Source organism: Grammomys surdaster, unplaced genomic scaffold (genome assembly GCF_004785775.1).
Source record: "Grammomys surdaster isolate TR1022 unplaced genomic scaffold, NIH_TR_1.0 339, whole genome shotgun sequence".
NCBI lineage: Eukaryota > Metazoa > Chordata > Mammalia > Rodentia > Muridae > Grammomys > Grammomys surdaster.
Window position 1 is genome coordinate 566,188 of NW_021604758.1, and position 14,569 is coordinate 580,756.

Here is a 14,569-nt window from a genome sequence, read left to right on the forward strand (position 1 = left end):
GGCTACACAGAGAAACTCTGTCTCGAAAAACTATCAACAAAAAAAAGTCTGTACTTCTGAGGGCTTTTGAAGGATCTGCTATGAGAAGAAGTAAGAGAATGGACCGTGGGGACAACTAACGGAGGGGAAGCCAGTGCCGACGCTCTGAGTTGAGCAGGCCTGAGGAGCCAGAGCAGAGCGAGGCAGGGCACTGCGGACCGGACCCGGGAGGTGTGCGTCCAGAGGCAGTGCCATAGGGACAGCCTAGAGCATCGCCGTCTCTGCCTCCCGAGTGCGGGGATGACGGGTGTGCACCACTGTGCCTGGCTCAGTGAGGGCTCTGTGCATGCTGAGGCACACACTTAACTGACTGAGCCTAGCCCAGCCCTTGTTCTTAGCCCGGGAAGCATCTGGAAGGAGGGGGAGGATTCCGGTGTTCCTTCCCCACTCCCAATCCTCCCCTCTCTCCACAGGTCAAGCCCTTATTCAGCTTGTCACGGAACCCTGCTGCCCAGGCATCCTCCGCTCACGCAGCCCCTCAGACGTATGCTGAGTATGCTATTGCTCAGCCTCCAGGAGGGGCTGGGGCCGCAGTGCCCACAGGCTCTGAACCTGCGACGGGAGAGAACCCCAGCCAGACCCTGAAGACAGGAGCAAAATCCAATACCATCATCGTGAGCCCGCGGCAGGTGAGAGTGGGAGATGGGGTGCTGGGGTTCTGATGGGAAACCCTGTTCCTGGGGTTGGTTGGGAGTGGTGGGAGGAGGGCTGAGGTTCACGCGCCCCGTTTATTCACCCCTCCCTCCTACGTTTATCACTTTTCATTAATTCCTGCATTCATTCAAATATACATCCCTTCATTCATTCAGTCATTCATTTATTCCTTCCTGTAGATACAACACCATTCATGCATTCGTCGATGGGCTTGTGGGTTCAGGGCGCCCCAGCCCTCCCTGCTAAGGCTGTCACTCTGGTTAGACAGCTCGGCTCCTGTCCCAGGTCTGTTCCTGTCCTCAGAACCTGTAGTGAGAACCTCTAGTCACTGAAATGCTGCTCAAGCTATGTAGCCCAGGCTGGACTCAAACTCAGAGACTTCCCTGTCTCTGCCTCCGAGGAGTGGGATTGAAGGCATGTGCCACCACCCTCAGCCGCCCACCATGCTTTAAAATGAAGGATTTTGATGCCTGTGGTAGCTTGAAATGAATTCCTTTGTGCATTCATTCATTCCTTTTTATGTTCATTCCTTCCTTCCTTCCTCCCTGCACTAACTCTTCCGTTCATTTAATGCCCAGTGTGCCATGGCCTGGGAAGGGCACAGCCCGGAGTGTCTACACCCCAGCCCTCCGGGAATGCCAGGCTACAGGGAAGCTTCCGAACTCAGTCCTTGTGGGTTATGGTAGAATTAGGACACAGGCTTGGATAGATGCCATCCCTAGCTATCGGTGAACCTTGAGCTCTCTTCTGTGGAGGTGGGGGTGGGGCAGACAATCCCAACCCTGAATTCTTAGCATGGGTCCCCTGAGTCTGTTCTGGGCCAACTAGGAGGCACTGTGAGTCACCCAGGAGAACACAAGGTGTTCCCTTCCCTCGGGAGTCCCTCGGGCCTTAGGAAGTCCATGCTAGATGCTATCTGTGAGTCAGGAAATTCCAGACGTCTCAAGAATCTAGGTCAGGGGGCGTGTAGCAGACGGTGCACAAGGCTTCAGGAGAGCCCTATCTGGAACTGGGACCAGAGTCCAGGTGACCATAAGAACCTGAGCCTGGCCTGGTCACTGCTGTGTCCCCAGTGTAGGGACAGTGTGTGCTCTCTGAGTGTTCCCAGATGGGTTGGAGCCTGGGCCGCCTGAGCACTCTCAGTCTTGGGCTATTGACAGTGTTCTCAGGGGAGCAGAGAAGGAGACCGGAGAGGGGCCTCTGCCCTCTGGGGCACTGGGGAGCCCTGGCAGATCTTAGATGATGCCTCTGATTACATTATCTGTAAGGTGGCCTCTGGTAGTGTGATGGTGGCCTCAGCCAGGAGGTGCTGTGGTGGTGGAGGATGAGTATGGGTGGACAAGGCCCAGATTCCACCAGAGAAGTAGGGAGGACAATGTAGGACTGGCTTGTGGCACTGAGGTGGGACCCTCCCTGGGGGGAGGGGCAGGTGTGGATGTTGCTAAGGTTGCAGTGAGGGCTGGTGGCCAGCAGACAGCAGGATGGATTGATACTAGGACAGAAGCTAAAGCGGGCAGGGGGACTATGGCAAAGGCCTGGCGACAGGGAGGGCTAACATTCAGATTCCAGGCTGAGGAGTGTGGGAAGAGAATCTGGAAAAGACCCAGGAACTGGTGGAGCTTAGGGCGGGAAGAGGTAGGGGAGGGCCCAGCCTCCACCTTAGTCCAAGGATCATCCCCATAAGTGACTTCTGCCGTTCTCCCTTGGCAGAGGGGCAACCCCGTGTTGAAATTTGTGCGCAATGTGCCCTGGGAATTCGGTGAGGTGGTTCCTGATTACGTGCTGGGCCAGAGCACCTGCGCCCTTTTCCTCAGGTGAGCCCTTGGTGCTCTGAAGGGGGTGGGGGGTCCTGCCCCACTACCTTGGCATTTTGAGTATTGAGTGGGAAACGTGGGGTTCAGTGTTGTGAGCTCTGAGCCTGTGCATGGCTGTGTTGAAGAAGTGGCTGTGGCCTACAGTTACCGACACAAGAGTAGCTGGGGCTGGACCCTGGGTCTGAGGAACGCAAGCTGGGGCCTAGGCTTCCGTATCTGAGGGAGGAGGTCTGGGTCTGTATTTTTGAGTCTGAGGGAGAAGGGCTGGTCCCCAATTTGAGGGAAGAAGCCGAGTGTCCAGTGCCCATCAATACTGCAGCTGGCTGCTGTTCCCTGTCATGACCCTTCCTAGAAGTCCATCCCAGTCAGTTGACTTCCCTGGGCCTCTGGCAAGGCTGTCACCTTTGCTGTCCTAATGGGTCCCAACCCTCTGGATGCCAGTAAGGTATATAAGGATATCTGAAGCCTCTGGGACATCAAGACCCTCAACTTGTCCCCTTCCCCGTCTCCACCAGCCTCCGCTACCACAACCTCCATCCAGACTACATCCACGAACGGCTGCAGAGCCTGGGGAAGAACTTTGCCCTGCGTGTGCTACTGGTCCAAGTGGATGTGGTAAGTGGGGCTGCTGTGCTGGCCTCGCTCTGTCCATCAGGACATGAACTCATGCGTGGGCTGATGAATCCCTTTAAGACAAAGTGGCTTAGGACCTCAGTGAGGAATGGGTTTTCACTGAAGCTAAAATTGCCCCGGGTCTCTCAGAAAGCCTGTGTGGGCTGGGAGGTGTGTGTGTGTGTGCGCGTGCGTGTGTGCACGATTGTGTGTATTTGTGTGCGTGCACATGTGAACTTGTATGTGTGTGTGTGCACGAGCACACGCGCATAGGAGTGAGCACATATACTCAGAAGTCAGAGGGCAACTTTTGGGGGTTGGTTCTATTCCTGTGTGGATCTTGGGAATCGGATCAAGTGCTCAGTTTTGAAGCCCCGCGCTGTCACCTACTAAGAGGAGAGATGCCTGTGAGGCCCTGCACACCCTCTGTGATTTTTTTGGGGGGGGGGTGTTTGGGGGTAGAGACAGGGTTTGTCACCGGGGCCTGGGGCACCACACCCAGCTTTTTATCCTGGGGACTGAGCTCAGTTCCTTGTGGCTTTATGGACATTGCCGTCTCTCTCCCCAGCTCAGCTGTCAGGTTCCCACGCTGTAAATCCCTGCTTACGACCAGGTCTCTACTTCTCACTTTCTTCTCTTCCAGAAAGATCCGCAGAAGGCTCTTAAAGAGCTGGCTAAGATGTGCATCTTGGCTGACTGCACCCTAATCCTGGCCTGGAGGTGAGACATAGCCCTCCACTCTCACCCCCATGCCCCGCCACAGCCAAGGCAGCCTGTGTAGTGGTAGGGGTTCCTAAGCCAGGCATGGTGACACAAACCTATAATCCTGCACTGGGAAGTCCAAGGTCAGGGCAGGTCAAAAGTTCAAGGCCAGCCTGGGCTAATAGGCTGAGACAGGAGGATCATTAATTCAAAGCCAGGCAGGGATATATAGTGAGAGTTTGTGGTGGTAGAAGGAACTGAAGAAGGGAGTAGGGGGGCGTGGCTCAGCGGTAGAGCCCCGCCTAGAATCCCCCAGTGAGGGGCTGGGGGCGTGGCTCAGTGGGAGAATGTCTAGCATGTACAATATCATGGGTTCCATCCCCAGCATGGACAAAATAATAAATGTATGAGAAGCCACCTCACAGGGCTCCCTGCTGAGGACAGGAGTCAGGGCTGGGATTGGACTAGCTTTTGTTTGAAGGAGACTCCTGAAAGATAGCCTTCTCATCTGGCTCACACGTGTTCTGTTCCCCAGTGCAGAGGAAGCAGGGCGGTACCTGGAGACCTACAAGGTCTATGAGCAGAAGCCCGCCGACCTCCTTATGGAAAAACTGGAACAGAACTTCCTGTCCCGGGTGAGACTGTACCTCCTGGTTCTCTAATGGCTTCTGGGTTGAGCTTGGTCCTTTGCACAGTAAGTCCCTGCACCATGAGGCCCTCCTTCCCTGTCCAGTCCTCCCGTATCTCCTCCCACCAGCTCAAAGGGTCTTTTAAGTGCAGACCAGACCCTGCCTCCCCCAGCTCTGACCCCTAGCCTGCCCTCAGCATCTATGATCCTGTTCTCTCTGCTGGAATCCGTATTTCCCAGGCCGGCTCTGATGCCTCCTCCTCCAGGAAGCCCTCCTTCATCAGCTCAGCCTAGTAGCCCAGAGTTCCATCCTGACCCTGCTGTGACTGTAGCACCCCCCAGCACTTAGTGGCTACTTCCGGATGTTATTTTGTAAATGAATTGATGTTTTTCAGCTGTAAAGAGGGACTCTCAGTCTTTCTGGGTGTCCTGGGTGCTAGAAAGTGAACTTGGGTCCTCTGGAAGGGCCGGATGGATCTGTAATGGCGGAGCCATCTCTTCAGCCTCACTTTGTTTCTGAAGACAATGTCCCCCCAGGCCTAGAGGCCTGAGTCTGGCTATGGACCAGGCTGGCCTCAAACCTGTGGGAATGCCCTAGCACCTGCTTTCTAAGTACTAGACTCACAACTGCCCCTATGCCCAGCTCCAAGAAAATACCCTCTTTCCCTTCCAGGCCACTGAGTGTCTGACCACCGTGAAATCTGTGAACAAGACCGACAGCCAGACACTCCTGGCTACATTTGGAGTAAGAGGCCCACTGGGAGTCCCCTCCTGACCTTCCCATGGCCCACCCCCTGGGGTCCCCTACAGCCGGGACAGGTAAGGGTTTAGGGCACACTGCCCTGAGCTCGAATCTGCCTTTCAGTCCCTGGAACAGCTTATCACTGCATCAAAGGAGGATCTAGCCTTGTGCCCGGGCCTGGGCCCCCAGAAGGTAAGAATTCTAGGGGATGCTACAGGGGTTAGGGTACAGGAACGAACCCCAAATCAATGGACCTTACACTCTGAAGTTGTATTAAGTAGCTGTTGTTTTTAGACAGGGTCTTACTTTTCATAGCTCTAGCTGGCCTGGATCTCACTATAGACCAGGCTGGGCCTGAACTCAGCTCTGCCGCTGACTTCTGCTAAGATCACAGGCCTAAGCCTCCATGCTTGTTTTAAAAGACTCCATGTCAGGCTGGGACCATGTAGCCGAGCTGGTAGAGTGCTTGCTTGGCATGCGCAAAGCCATGATGGCTCTGATGCCAGTACTGGCTGCACTAAGCGTGATGAGCATGCTCACAGCAGCCATGTAAGGTGGGAGGATCAAAGGCTGAGTTCAAAGCCATCCTCGGCTAAACAGCTAGCCAGGCCAGCCCAGGATGCTTGACCCAGTGTCTCAGAAGTAAGACTTCTGTTGGTTTGTTTTATTTATTTTAATGTAGCTGAGGTTGGCCTTGCACTTCTGATCCTCCTGCCTCAGCCTCCCAAGTGCTGGGATTAAAGGTGAGCGCCACCACTGCCCGGCTGATGGACTAGTGTTGAGGTCCATTTATATCCACCTCCTGGCCAGCCTCCAGTAGACCCCAGACACCCGAAGCTCTCAACCAGGAGAATAAGAGGCAGAACCCCACACCAAACAGCAGGCACACAGCACCTTTAATGACGAGTCCTCTTCTCCTCTTCCCCTCAGGCCCGCAGGCTCTTTGAAGTACTACATGAACCCTTCCTCAAAGTGCCTCGATGACCCGCTGCCACCGATGCCCAGTGTCACAATAAAGCATTTGCATGCCCAGGCCCTTGTGGATGTGCACGTTTGCTGATTTCTAATCTCAGCCCTGCAAGTTTCCCCCCTTTCCCCCTCCCCAGGGACTTGTGATGGCTCCTGCTCAAGTTCCCTCTTCTGTTTCTCCTGTCCCGTAGGAGACAGCTCTCAGTGGGGAACAGTGTCCTGTACCCCACTTTCCTGATCCTTCTTTTTCTTCTTCTTGGGGGATTTTTGACTGGCCCTGGGCTCTGGTTCCTCGGATTGTCTTGGGTCAGTCACCTCAGACTCTGTTGCTTTCTGTCCTCTCTCTTTTTTCTTGCTGGGTGCTAGAGCCCCCTGGGGCTCAAAGGCAGCCTCTGTCACCTCTGCCTCGTCCACCCACTTTTCCTTTTTCTTCTTTGTCTTCTTGGGGGACTTAGGAGCTACTTCATCCTGAAGCCCATGTTCTGAAAGTTCAGTCTCCATGAGCACTCCAGGGAGTCCCATCTCTGCCTCCCTCACCAAATTCTGTCTCTTTTCTTTTCTCCTCCTCTTTGTAGGGGACAGTAGGATGGTTTCCTCATGGGGTTCCACAGTGACCTGTGGCTGAGAGCCAGCCATGGTGCCGTCCACCTCCTCTGTCCCTTCAGCTTCCTTCTGCCTCTTTCTCTTTTTGGTGGAGGACAGGAAGGTCCCCTCAGGAGGCTCTGTTTGAGCCACAGGTTCAATGTGCCCCAGATCCTCTTCTGCCTGGAATGTCTCTGCCCCCTTGGACTTCTTCCTCTTCTTGCTGCTGGTGGCAGATGGGACTGGCAGCTCTGCCTCGGGCTCCACTACCTCGGCCTCCATCTCCCCCTGCCCCACATGATGCCTCTTTTTCTTCTTCTTTTTCACATCCATTCCTAGGTTACCCCAGGCTGTTTCCACCTCCAGGATCCCGTGCCTGTTCACAGCCTCCTGAGGGTCTGAGGCTTCTGTGCCCTTTCTCTTCTTTTTCTTCTTCCCTGAAGTGGGTGACCTCAGAGCTGAGGCTGACCCCGGCCCTGTTACGGGAGGGCTGCCTCCAAAGGCAGAGAAGCAAGGCCGCAGACCAGCAGGGATCTGAGGTGGAAGGCTTGTGGGGATCGGCTGCAGGGGGACCCGAGAGATAAGACATTCTGGAGGACCCTCCATGATCCTTAGGCTTCCGTTGGGCGCGGGAGCGCAGGTGAGTCTGCCACCTGCCTCCGATGAAGATGCAAGCAAGGTGGCTTCTCCAGCCTGGGGGCTGCTGGTAAAGACCCGGTATCGGTGCTTCTTGCCATCCAGTTTGCCCTTCACAGTCTTGGAGCCAGACAGAGGCACATGCCGCCCATTGAGGCTGAGGAGAGAAAGGGACAAACAGTGGCTGATCCTTTCCAGGCTGGGTGCAGCTCAGAGCTAGAACCCAAGTGCAAGACCCTGAGCTGTTTCCTGTTTTCAACCAGCCAACCACCTTCTGGGGGCTTGTGGGCCGCCTCCCAGGTACCGGGATTATCTATCCTGTGTAAGTGAGGCTGGCTTAGTACTCCACAGCCCATGCTGGCCTTCAAGTCTACTGTTTTCCTGCCTCAGCCGCCCAAGTGCTGAGATTACATCCAATCCCCACCACTGGCCACTTTTAATCCCAGTACTCAAGAAACTGAGGCTGGGGGATGCTGGTTCTTAGAAACCAGCCTGGGCTACAGAATAAGTCTGTCTCTGTGTCTCTCTCTGTCTCTCTCTCTCTGTGTCTCTCTCTCTCTGTGTCTCTCTCTCTGTCTCTCTCTCTCTCTCTCTCTTTCTTGAGATACGGTTCTCTGTATAGTCCTGGCTGTCCTGGAACTCACTCTGTAGACCAAGCTGGCTTCGAACTCAGAAATCCGCCTGCCTCTGCCTCCCAAGTGCTGGGATTAAAGGCGTGTGCCACCACTGCCGGGCGAGACTGTTTCAAAACAACCCAAACCAGCATTTCCGGGTTGCTCAGAAATGCCATCTAGCCTGGTGGTGGCAACTCGCCTTTAATCCCAGCAGTCTGGAGGCAGGGGCAGGCAGGTATCTCTGAGTTCGAGGCCAGCTTGCTCTGCCGAGCGAGTTCCAGGCCAGACAGGGCTACACAGAGAAACCCTGTCTCGAATTTTCAAAAAGAGCGGTCTAACGTTCTGGTTCACTGACTACGGTGAGTTCAGCCCCTGGAGGGTTCAGCCTCTAGGAGGTGGGGGAATCCTCCCAGGAGGTGGCCTGGAATCGACCACTCACCACTGTGGGGCGAAGTCTGCAGGGGCTCGGATAAGCCACAGTTCTGTATCTGGACCTGTAAGCGCCTCCAAGGAGAAACGAGGGGGATCCGAGTCTGGAGACATCTCCGTGAAGTGGGGAGGGCAGGAGAACCGAGTGGCACCTGAGAGGAGACAGTCGGGGGACCCTTTTGACATGGCCAACCTCTCAAAAGTGCCCGTAGGTCCCTCACTCGCCTGCTCCACGGGGGGCAACCTCGCAGCCCTCCCCAACCCCTTCTGCACCCAGGCCCTCCCGGATGCCCTTCCTCTCTAACCAGTTCAGGCTCCACTCACCGCAGGCCGGAGTACCCTCCATCCCAACTCTGGAGGAGCCCACGCAGGACCTGCGCGGAAGGCTGCCCACCACGTGGACCCCAGGGGTGGAGCCGCACCCGGAAGCATCCAAGTAGCGTAGGAGAGCCGGGTCGTGGCTCGGCGCTGTCACTATTTGCAGAATCCGGCTAACCCCCACTCTTAAAGCTTACACAGCATAGGAGTGATTAATTTCGTAAGAATGCCCTGAAGGTGGAAATCAAGTCCCTGTTTGTCAGAAACGCAAGCTAGCTCGGATCTTGGAGTGTCTGCTCCCCCGACAGCTTTCTCACGTGGTTTCTTCCAACACTGTCTTAAAGGGGCAGTGACCCACATAGGCCACGGCTTTTAAAGTGACAGAAGATCGATTGTAGAGCGTTCCTGTGAAAGCTAGGTAAGAATTCTGGTTGTCACGATTGTGCTTTCAAAGCTAGAGTGTGTCTTCAGAAGCCCCTGGTGCGGCGAAACTGGAAGGTTTGACTGAACCAGGTCGGAAAATAGAGAAAAGCGGACAAGCGGAGCGTTTATGTACCAATCAGAGGCGGAGCTTCTGAAGTCTAGGGGAAGCGGGAAACCGAGGGGGAGGAGTCCTCAGGGTCGGAGGAGGAGCCTCGGACCCCGAGCCCCAGATCCTGGCTTCAAGCCGGGTGAGGGTTAGTGTCGGGTGAGACTCGTAGGTGCCCTCCTGGACTTAGTGTCCTGAATGGGAAGTATTCCCCACGGCTCCGAGGCAGGTAGAGGTGCAGCTGCCCTTCCTGCTCCGCGGCCCAAGTAAACAGCGGCACGTGGACGTGGGATTTGGGGGACGTGCCCACGCCCCTTCCCAGCAGGACTACAACGCGTGGGGTGGCGGGTGGAGCCGCGGGACGGTGGCGAGACAGGGTGACTCGACTGCATTCCTGGCCGGTGTGTCAGCGTCGCGGCCCGCCCCCTCTGCGGAGATTTTGGCGACTCCTCCAGAATTGGAGTGCTCCCCCCTTCTTCTGAGGCTTTTGAGAATAGAGGGAACCAAGGCTACGAAGGAGTGTTCCTTCCACGAGAGATCTCCAGACTATGTGTTCCCCCCGCGCACGGTCGAGAAACTCTGGGGCTCGCCCTTTGTGGGCTTCAAGACTCCAATTCCCAGATGACTCGAAGGTGGCTGGCGAGGGACGTCGGTCAGGAGTGCTGCTGGGGATTGTAGTCCAGCTTGTTGCTAGGCACGCCAGTAAATCGCCAATGCTGTGATATATTGTTTTGTTTTTGAGACAGTGTCTCGTTATATAGTCCAGGCTGGCTTGGAACTCGCTGTGTAGACCAGGATGGCCTTGAGCTCGCAGAGGTGCGCCTGTCTCTGCCTCCTAAGTGCTAGGATTAGAGGCCCCTTACTTTTGTTTTTTGTTTTATCTAGACAGATAACCCGAGGCTTGGAATCCTGCTTAAGGTGGGTCCTTTTCTCGCCACCGTATTGGTCGTGTTAATTTCTCCGCGCCTCCAATCTCCTCGTTAAGTATTCAAATCTTCACTCAGGCAAGGGAAAAAGTGGGAAAGGGCTCAAGAGTTCTTCCCCTGTACCCATAGTGAGCTGAGAATCTAAACTCTTGTGCATTTCGCCGTCCAGGACGCCCACGATCTTCTGTACTTCGCTCTGGCTGACTTGTCAAATAGATCGCGTCTGACTCCAAATGGAAATGTCTCTGCCTGCGCCCTGCCCATTCCGGACTACAAATCCCAAGGTGCTCCAGGAAACCGCAGCTCCCCCTCCTCTGTGGGACACGCCTCCCTCCAGTCAGAGTCACGTCGTCTAACCTGTTCCCTGGCGACTACCCCGCCCCGTCCTCCGCTCCCCGCCGCTGGAGCCGGAGCCAGAGCCGGAGCCCGAGGAAAAGACCCCCGGTGCCAGGATCTGCCCCGACGCGTGAGTTCCACCCCCCACCCAGGGTCCAGCCACCCCGGAACCCGACACCGCGTCCCTGGGAGGACTTGATGAAAACTCGGACCTTAGGTACAGGGGAATAGTGTGGGGAGCTCACGCCTGGATCCCTGGAAAGAAGGAACTGGGGTGCCGATTTTACTCGGCAGATGGATGGGGACTTGGACGCCTGCGATCTTAGTGGTCTTTGGAGTCCTTGGTCCTGGAGAGTTATTGGAGCTGCAATTTTTGAATACTTTAATTGGGAACTCTTGGAAGTGTCTTAGGGTGCTGTTAGGGTCTCCGGACTCTGAATTTTGGGTAGATGTGGGGGATCAGGACGTTCTAGAATGGTCGGGCGCACGGCCACCCTCCAGCAGCCTTCAACACCGAACCACTAGGTCTTTGAGTAAAATTAGTGGCACTGGAATAGTGGATCCTAGACTTTGAAAAGAATGGGACAAGCACGAGGGGCGTGGGTTTCTCAGGAGCTTGTGTTCCAGCGCTACACCCCTCTTTCTGGTTTTGGGATGGGGGCAGGGAGTGAGAAACAGGGGCAGCTCTCCAACCTCTTCTGTGCCGCTGAGCGAACCCCAACATGTTATTAACTGGGGCATCAGACCTGCCTAACCAGAGGAGGCACATCCGCCCAAGAGCGCCCCCTAGCGGAAACGGGAGTCGGACCTCTTATTGCCCCACGGGGTGGGAAATAGGTGGGGTTTGCTGAGGTCATTCTGGAGCCCAGGGCAGAATAACAGGACCGCGGTGCTGGATCTGGGAGGCTCCCGTGGTCCTGTTCTGCTGTGTTACAGAGAATGGAAGTGGTAAACTGAGGCTGGTGGGCCATACAGGCAGTTGAATTTGACATCTCCTTCACTCTTGTGACAGCTGTCTGTGGAAGGAATTCCTTTACTCCCACCAGATTTTCTAATTAACGTTCTTCCTCCAGTGTGGGGTTCCTTGTGACCCAGAGGTGAGACATGTCGCCTCCACTTCCATCTGTCTGACCTGAGGTATTGTGGGAGATAAGGGAGGGAGAGAGGCTAATTCTGGAGGTGTCTGTCTGTCCTTGAGCCAGGGAGAGGGCAGGGGCGGGCAGGCACCTCCCTCTGTCTCTCCACCTCTGGGATGTAGGGGGATTCCAAAGCTGGTGGGGGACAAGGATCTGGAGAGGGAGGGTGTTAGCGAGCGCCTGGGCTGGAGTGACAGGCATGAAATGAAGCTGAGCAATAATAGCCACAGCTGCCAACACAGGCTGTGGCCTGCCAGGCTCAGGTCAGGATGGACTTCTCCGTCCACCCAGGCATTTGGCAATCACCCAAAGGTAGGAACAGCGAGTTCCACCTTCAGTGGAGTTCGTTGACTCCCTAGAGGGCTCCTCCCTAGCAATGGGGAAACTGAGGCTGGTCCTGGGAACTTGCCAGTTTCTATCTGGAACCTTTCGGGGCCCCTCTCCTCATGTAGCCCCCACGTTCCTGGGGATAGTCACTGTTGCTCACGGCTGGGAACTTTAAGGTCCTGTGGTCCAGAGGTTCAGGCAGTTGAGACCACTGGCAACAGAAGGAAGGGACTGGCGTGAGGCTCAGCCGGTAGAGTGCTCACCTAGCATGAAGGAGGCCCAGATTCAGTCCCTGACACTGCATAAAAAAGACTGTCAGGGTACATGTCAGTATTTCTAGCACTAGGAAGGTGGAAGCAAATGGAGAGAGAGAGAGAGAGAGAGAGAGAGAGAGAGAGAGAGAGAGAGAGCAGCTCCGTCGTGGCAGCAACCCATGCCTTTAATCCCAGCACTCAGGAAGCAGAGGCATAGTGAGTTTCAGACGAGCCACAGAGATATAAACCAACCAACCAAGAAACCTCACAAAAAATAAGACACTGGGTTTCTACCCCTCACTCTGAACCTGCATATGCGGTCGATCGATGCCCCAGGCCTCAGGGCCTAAGCTCAAGCCTTGCTCTAGCCGCTATTGCTGGGAGCTAGCCACATAAGCACGCTATTGCTGGGAGCTAAAATTCAGCTCTTGTTCATTTGAGACAGTGTCACTTATGTGGCCCAGGGTGGCTTCGAACTAGGGACCCTACTACCTCAGAGCACTGGGATTGCAGAGACTTATCTGTGTCACCCTAGAGGACTCCTCTTGGAAGAAGGCTGGTAGGGTAACAGTCCAGGATGCATGATGTTGGGTCCTTTTTTTTTTTTTCTTCAGGTTTTCGAGACAGGGTTTTTCTGTGACTTTGGGTCCTTGAATTGCATTGTTGTAAACACTGTATATTTTAGGTCCTCCAATGCCTACACCTCATTAGGTGAAGTCATTAATTCCCCCGACAGTACAGGTGAGAAAACGGAGGGGCAGAGAAGCCCTCCCAGTAGCTAGCTCAAGGCAGAAGCTTAGCTAGGGGAAGTCCCACGTCGGTTCCACCGATTTAAAAAATCAAGTCTGACCCGGCTAGAGCGAAAGATTGCACTCTGGGTGTTCCCAAACCATCTCGACACCCTGACCTGGATCCCACTGACTTCTCCAGGGAGCCCAAACAGGATCCTTCACCTCTGGGAACCGGGCTGGAAGGCAGAGGAGGCCGGGCAAGGAGACCTAAGGGTGGAGCACAGATGGGAGGCAGATGAAGGGAGAGTTAGAGTTGGAGGAGGCCCAAGGAAGAAGACCTGAGGGTGGAGGGCAGGGACCGAAGCCTGGGAACAGAGACTCCGCCACACCTTCCCGGCCGGCTGCGCACCCCTGCCGGGGAAGCTGTGCACCTGCCCAGGCCCGCCTCGCATTCCCAGGGCCTGAGCTCAGTCGTCCAGCTCGCGGGGAGCGCGCGTCCCCTGGCGGTCAAGGCGTTTCTAACACCCACACTAGCCTTGGAACAGTAGAGTGAACACTAGCCTCTGAAACCGAAGAAGAGTCTTACCTATTTGATCATGGTACAGTTGCCAAAAGATCTGTTTCCTGTCATATGCTGGGGGCGGGATTTCAGACCTCTGGAAGAACAGCAAGGGCTCTTAGCTGCTGAGCTATTTCTTAGCCCTTGTTCTGCGCACATGGGTGTCTACAGAGGTCGAAAGCTTCAGCTGGAGCTGGTACATGAAACTGTGAGCCAGCCATTGGATACGGATGCTGAGAGCATCTGCTCCTCCACGCTCTAAATGGCGGAGACATCTCTTCAGCAGAGGGATCAGGTCTTTCTGTGTAGGTCTAGCTGGCTCCAACATATGAAGCAATCAAGCCTGGGGCTGTCTTCAGACCTCTCTGCCTTTGAAAACTGGGATTAGAGGCGTGTACCACCATGCCCAGGCCTTTAAAAAAATAAAAAAAAACTTGTATTTAGTGATAGGGTTGCCTAAGTTGCCCCTTCAATGTACTCTGCTGCACCAACAGACCTGGGACGTGCCCTCATTTTGTGTCAGTCTCTCACGTAGTAGGCTAGGCCTTAATAGATGCTCTATTTGCTATTGGCAAAGCCTGGATTCTCACAGCTCCGAAATCCTCTTGTACCGTCTTTGCACTGGTCCAGTGAGCTAACCTATTTCCCTTCGTTTTACAAGTTAGGCAACTGAGACACTCTTGCTAGCGGGGCCCAGAATTTAAACGCTCCACCTCTGGCTGGTGGCTTGTGGTAGACTCCAGGAACACGTGATTCCGAGGTAGAAAGTATGGCAGGAAAACTAGAAATTGTGGGCAAAAAATATGAAAGAAATTTAGAATGTCAAAGAGAGGAGATCCTTTTTTTTTTTTTTTTTAAACTAGAGATTGAACCTAGAGACTAATGATAGGCAGGGGCTCTACCACTGAGCCACGCCCCCAGCCCCTCACTGGGGGATTCTAGGCAGGGGCTCTGCCACTGAGCCACACCCCCAGCCCCTCAATGTGGGATTCTAGGCAGGGGCTCTGCCACTGAGCCACGCCCCCAGCCCCT

At 54.9% G+C, this 14,569-nt stretch overlaps 3 protein-coding genes across 5 annotated transcripts in view; 2 read left to right on the top strand and 1 right to left on the bottom strand.

The window, feature by feature from the left end:
* Positions 1 to 6,225, top strand: part of Ercc1 (ERCC excision repair 1, endonuclease non-catalytic subunit) — a 9,450-nt gene extending 3,225 nt beyond the window's left edge. For all 3 annotated transcript variants that reach the window (XM_028778666.1, XM_028778664.1, XM_028778665.1), the window contains 8 exons: positions 453 to 668; positions 2,404 to 2,507; positions 3,023 to 3,122; positions 3,763 to 3,839; positions 4,357 to 4,456; positions 5,123 to 5,194; positions 5,315 to 5,383; positions 6,122 to 6,225. In XM_028778666.1, coding sequence (XP_028634499.1) covers positions 453 to 668; positions 2,404 to 2,507; positions 3,023 to 3,122; positions 3,763 to 3,839; positions 4,357 to 4,456; positions 5,123 to 5,194; positions 5,315 to 5,383; positions 6,122 to 6,175 — 792 coding nt within the window. In that variant the 3' untranslated portion in view covers positions 6,176 to 6,225. The remainder of the gene's footprint in view (positions 1 to 452; positions 669 to 2,403; positions 2,508 to 3,022; positions 3,123 to 3,762; positions 3,840 to 4,356; positions 4,457 to 5,122; positions 5,195 to 5,314; positions 5,384 to 6,121) is intronic.
* On the bottom strand, positions 6,058 to 9,028 carry Cd3eap (CD3e molecule associated protein). The gene is made up of 3 exons (XM_028778663.1): positions 8,746 to 9,028; positions 8,432 to 8,573; positions 6,058 to 7,535 (listed from the first exon to the last, which is right to left on the bottom strand). Exons 1-3 carry the CDS (start codon positions 8,765 to 8,767, stop codon positions 6,362 to 6,364), a joined length of 1,338 nt encoding a protein of 445 aa, XP_028634496.1. The 5' UTR covers positions 8,768 to 9,028; the 3' UTR covers positions 6,058 to 6,361.
* Positions 9,029 to 10,632: 1,604 nt separating this feature from the next.
* The window catches only part of Ppp1r13l (protein phosphatase 1 regulatory subunit 13 like), an 18,429-nt gene continuing 14,492 nt past the window's right edge, over positions 10,633 to 14,569 (top strand). Inside the window, exon 1 of the mRNA XM_028778690.1 lies at positions 10,633 to 10,660. The gene's annotated coding sequence lies outside the window, so the exon portion shown is untranslated. The remainder of the gene's footprint in view (positions 10,661 to 14,569) is intronic.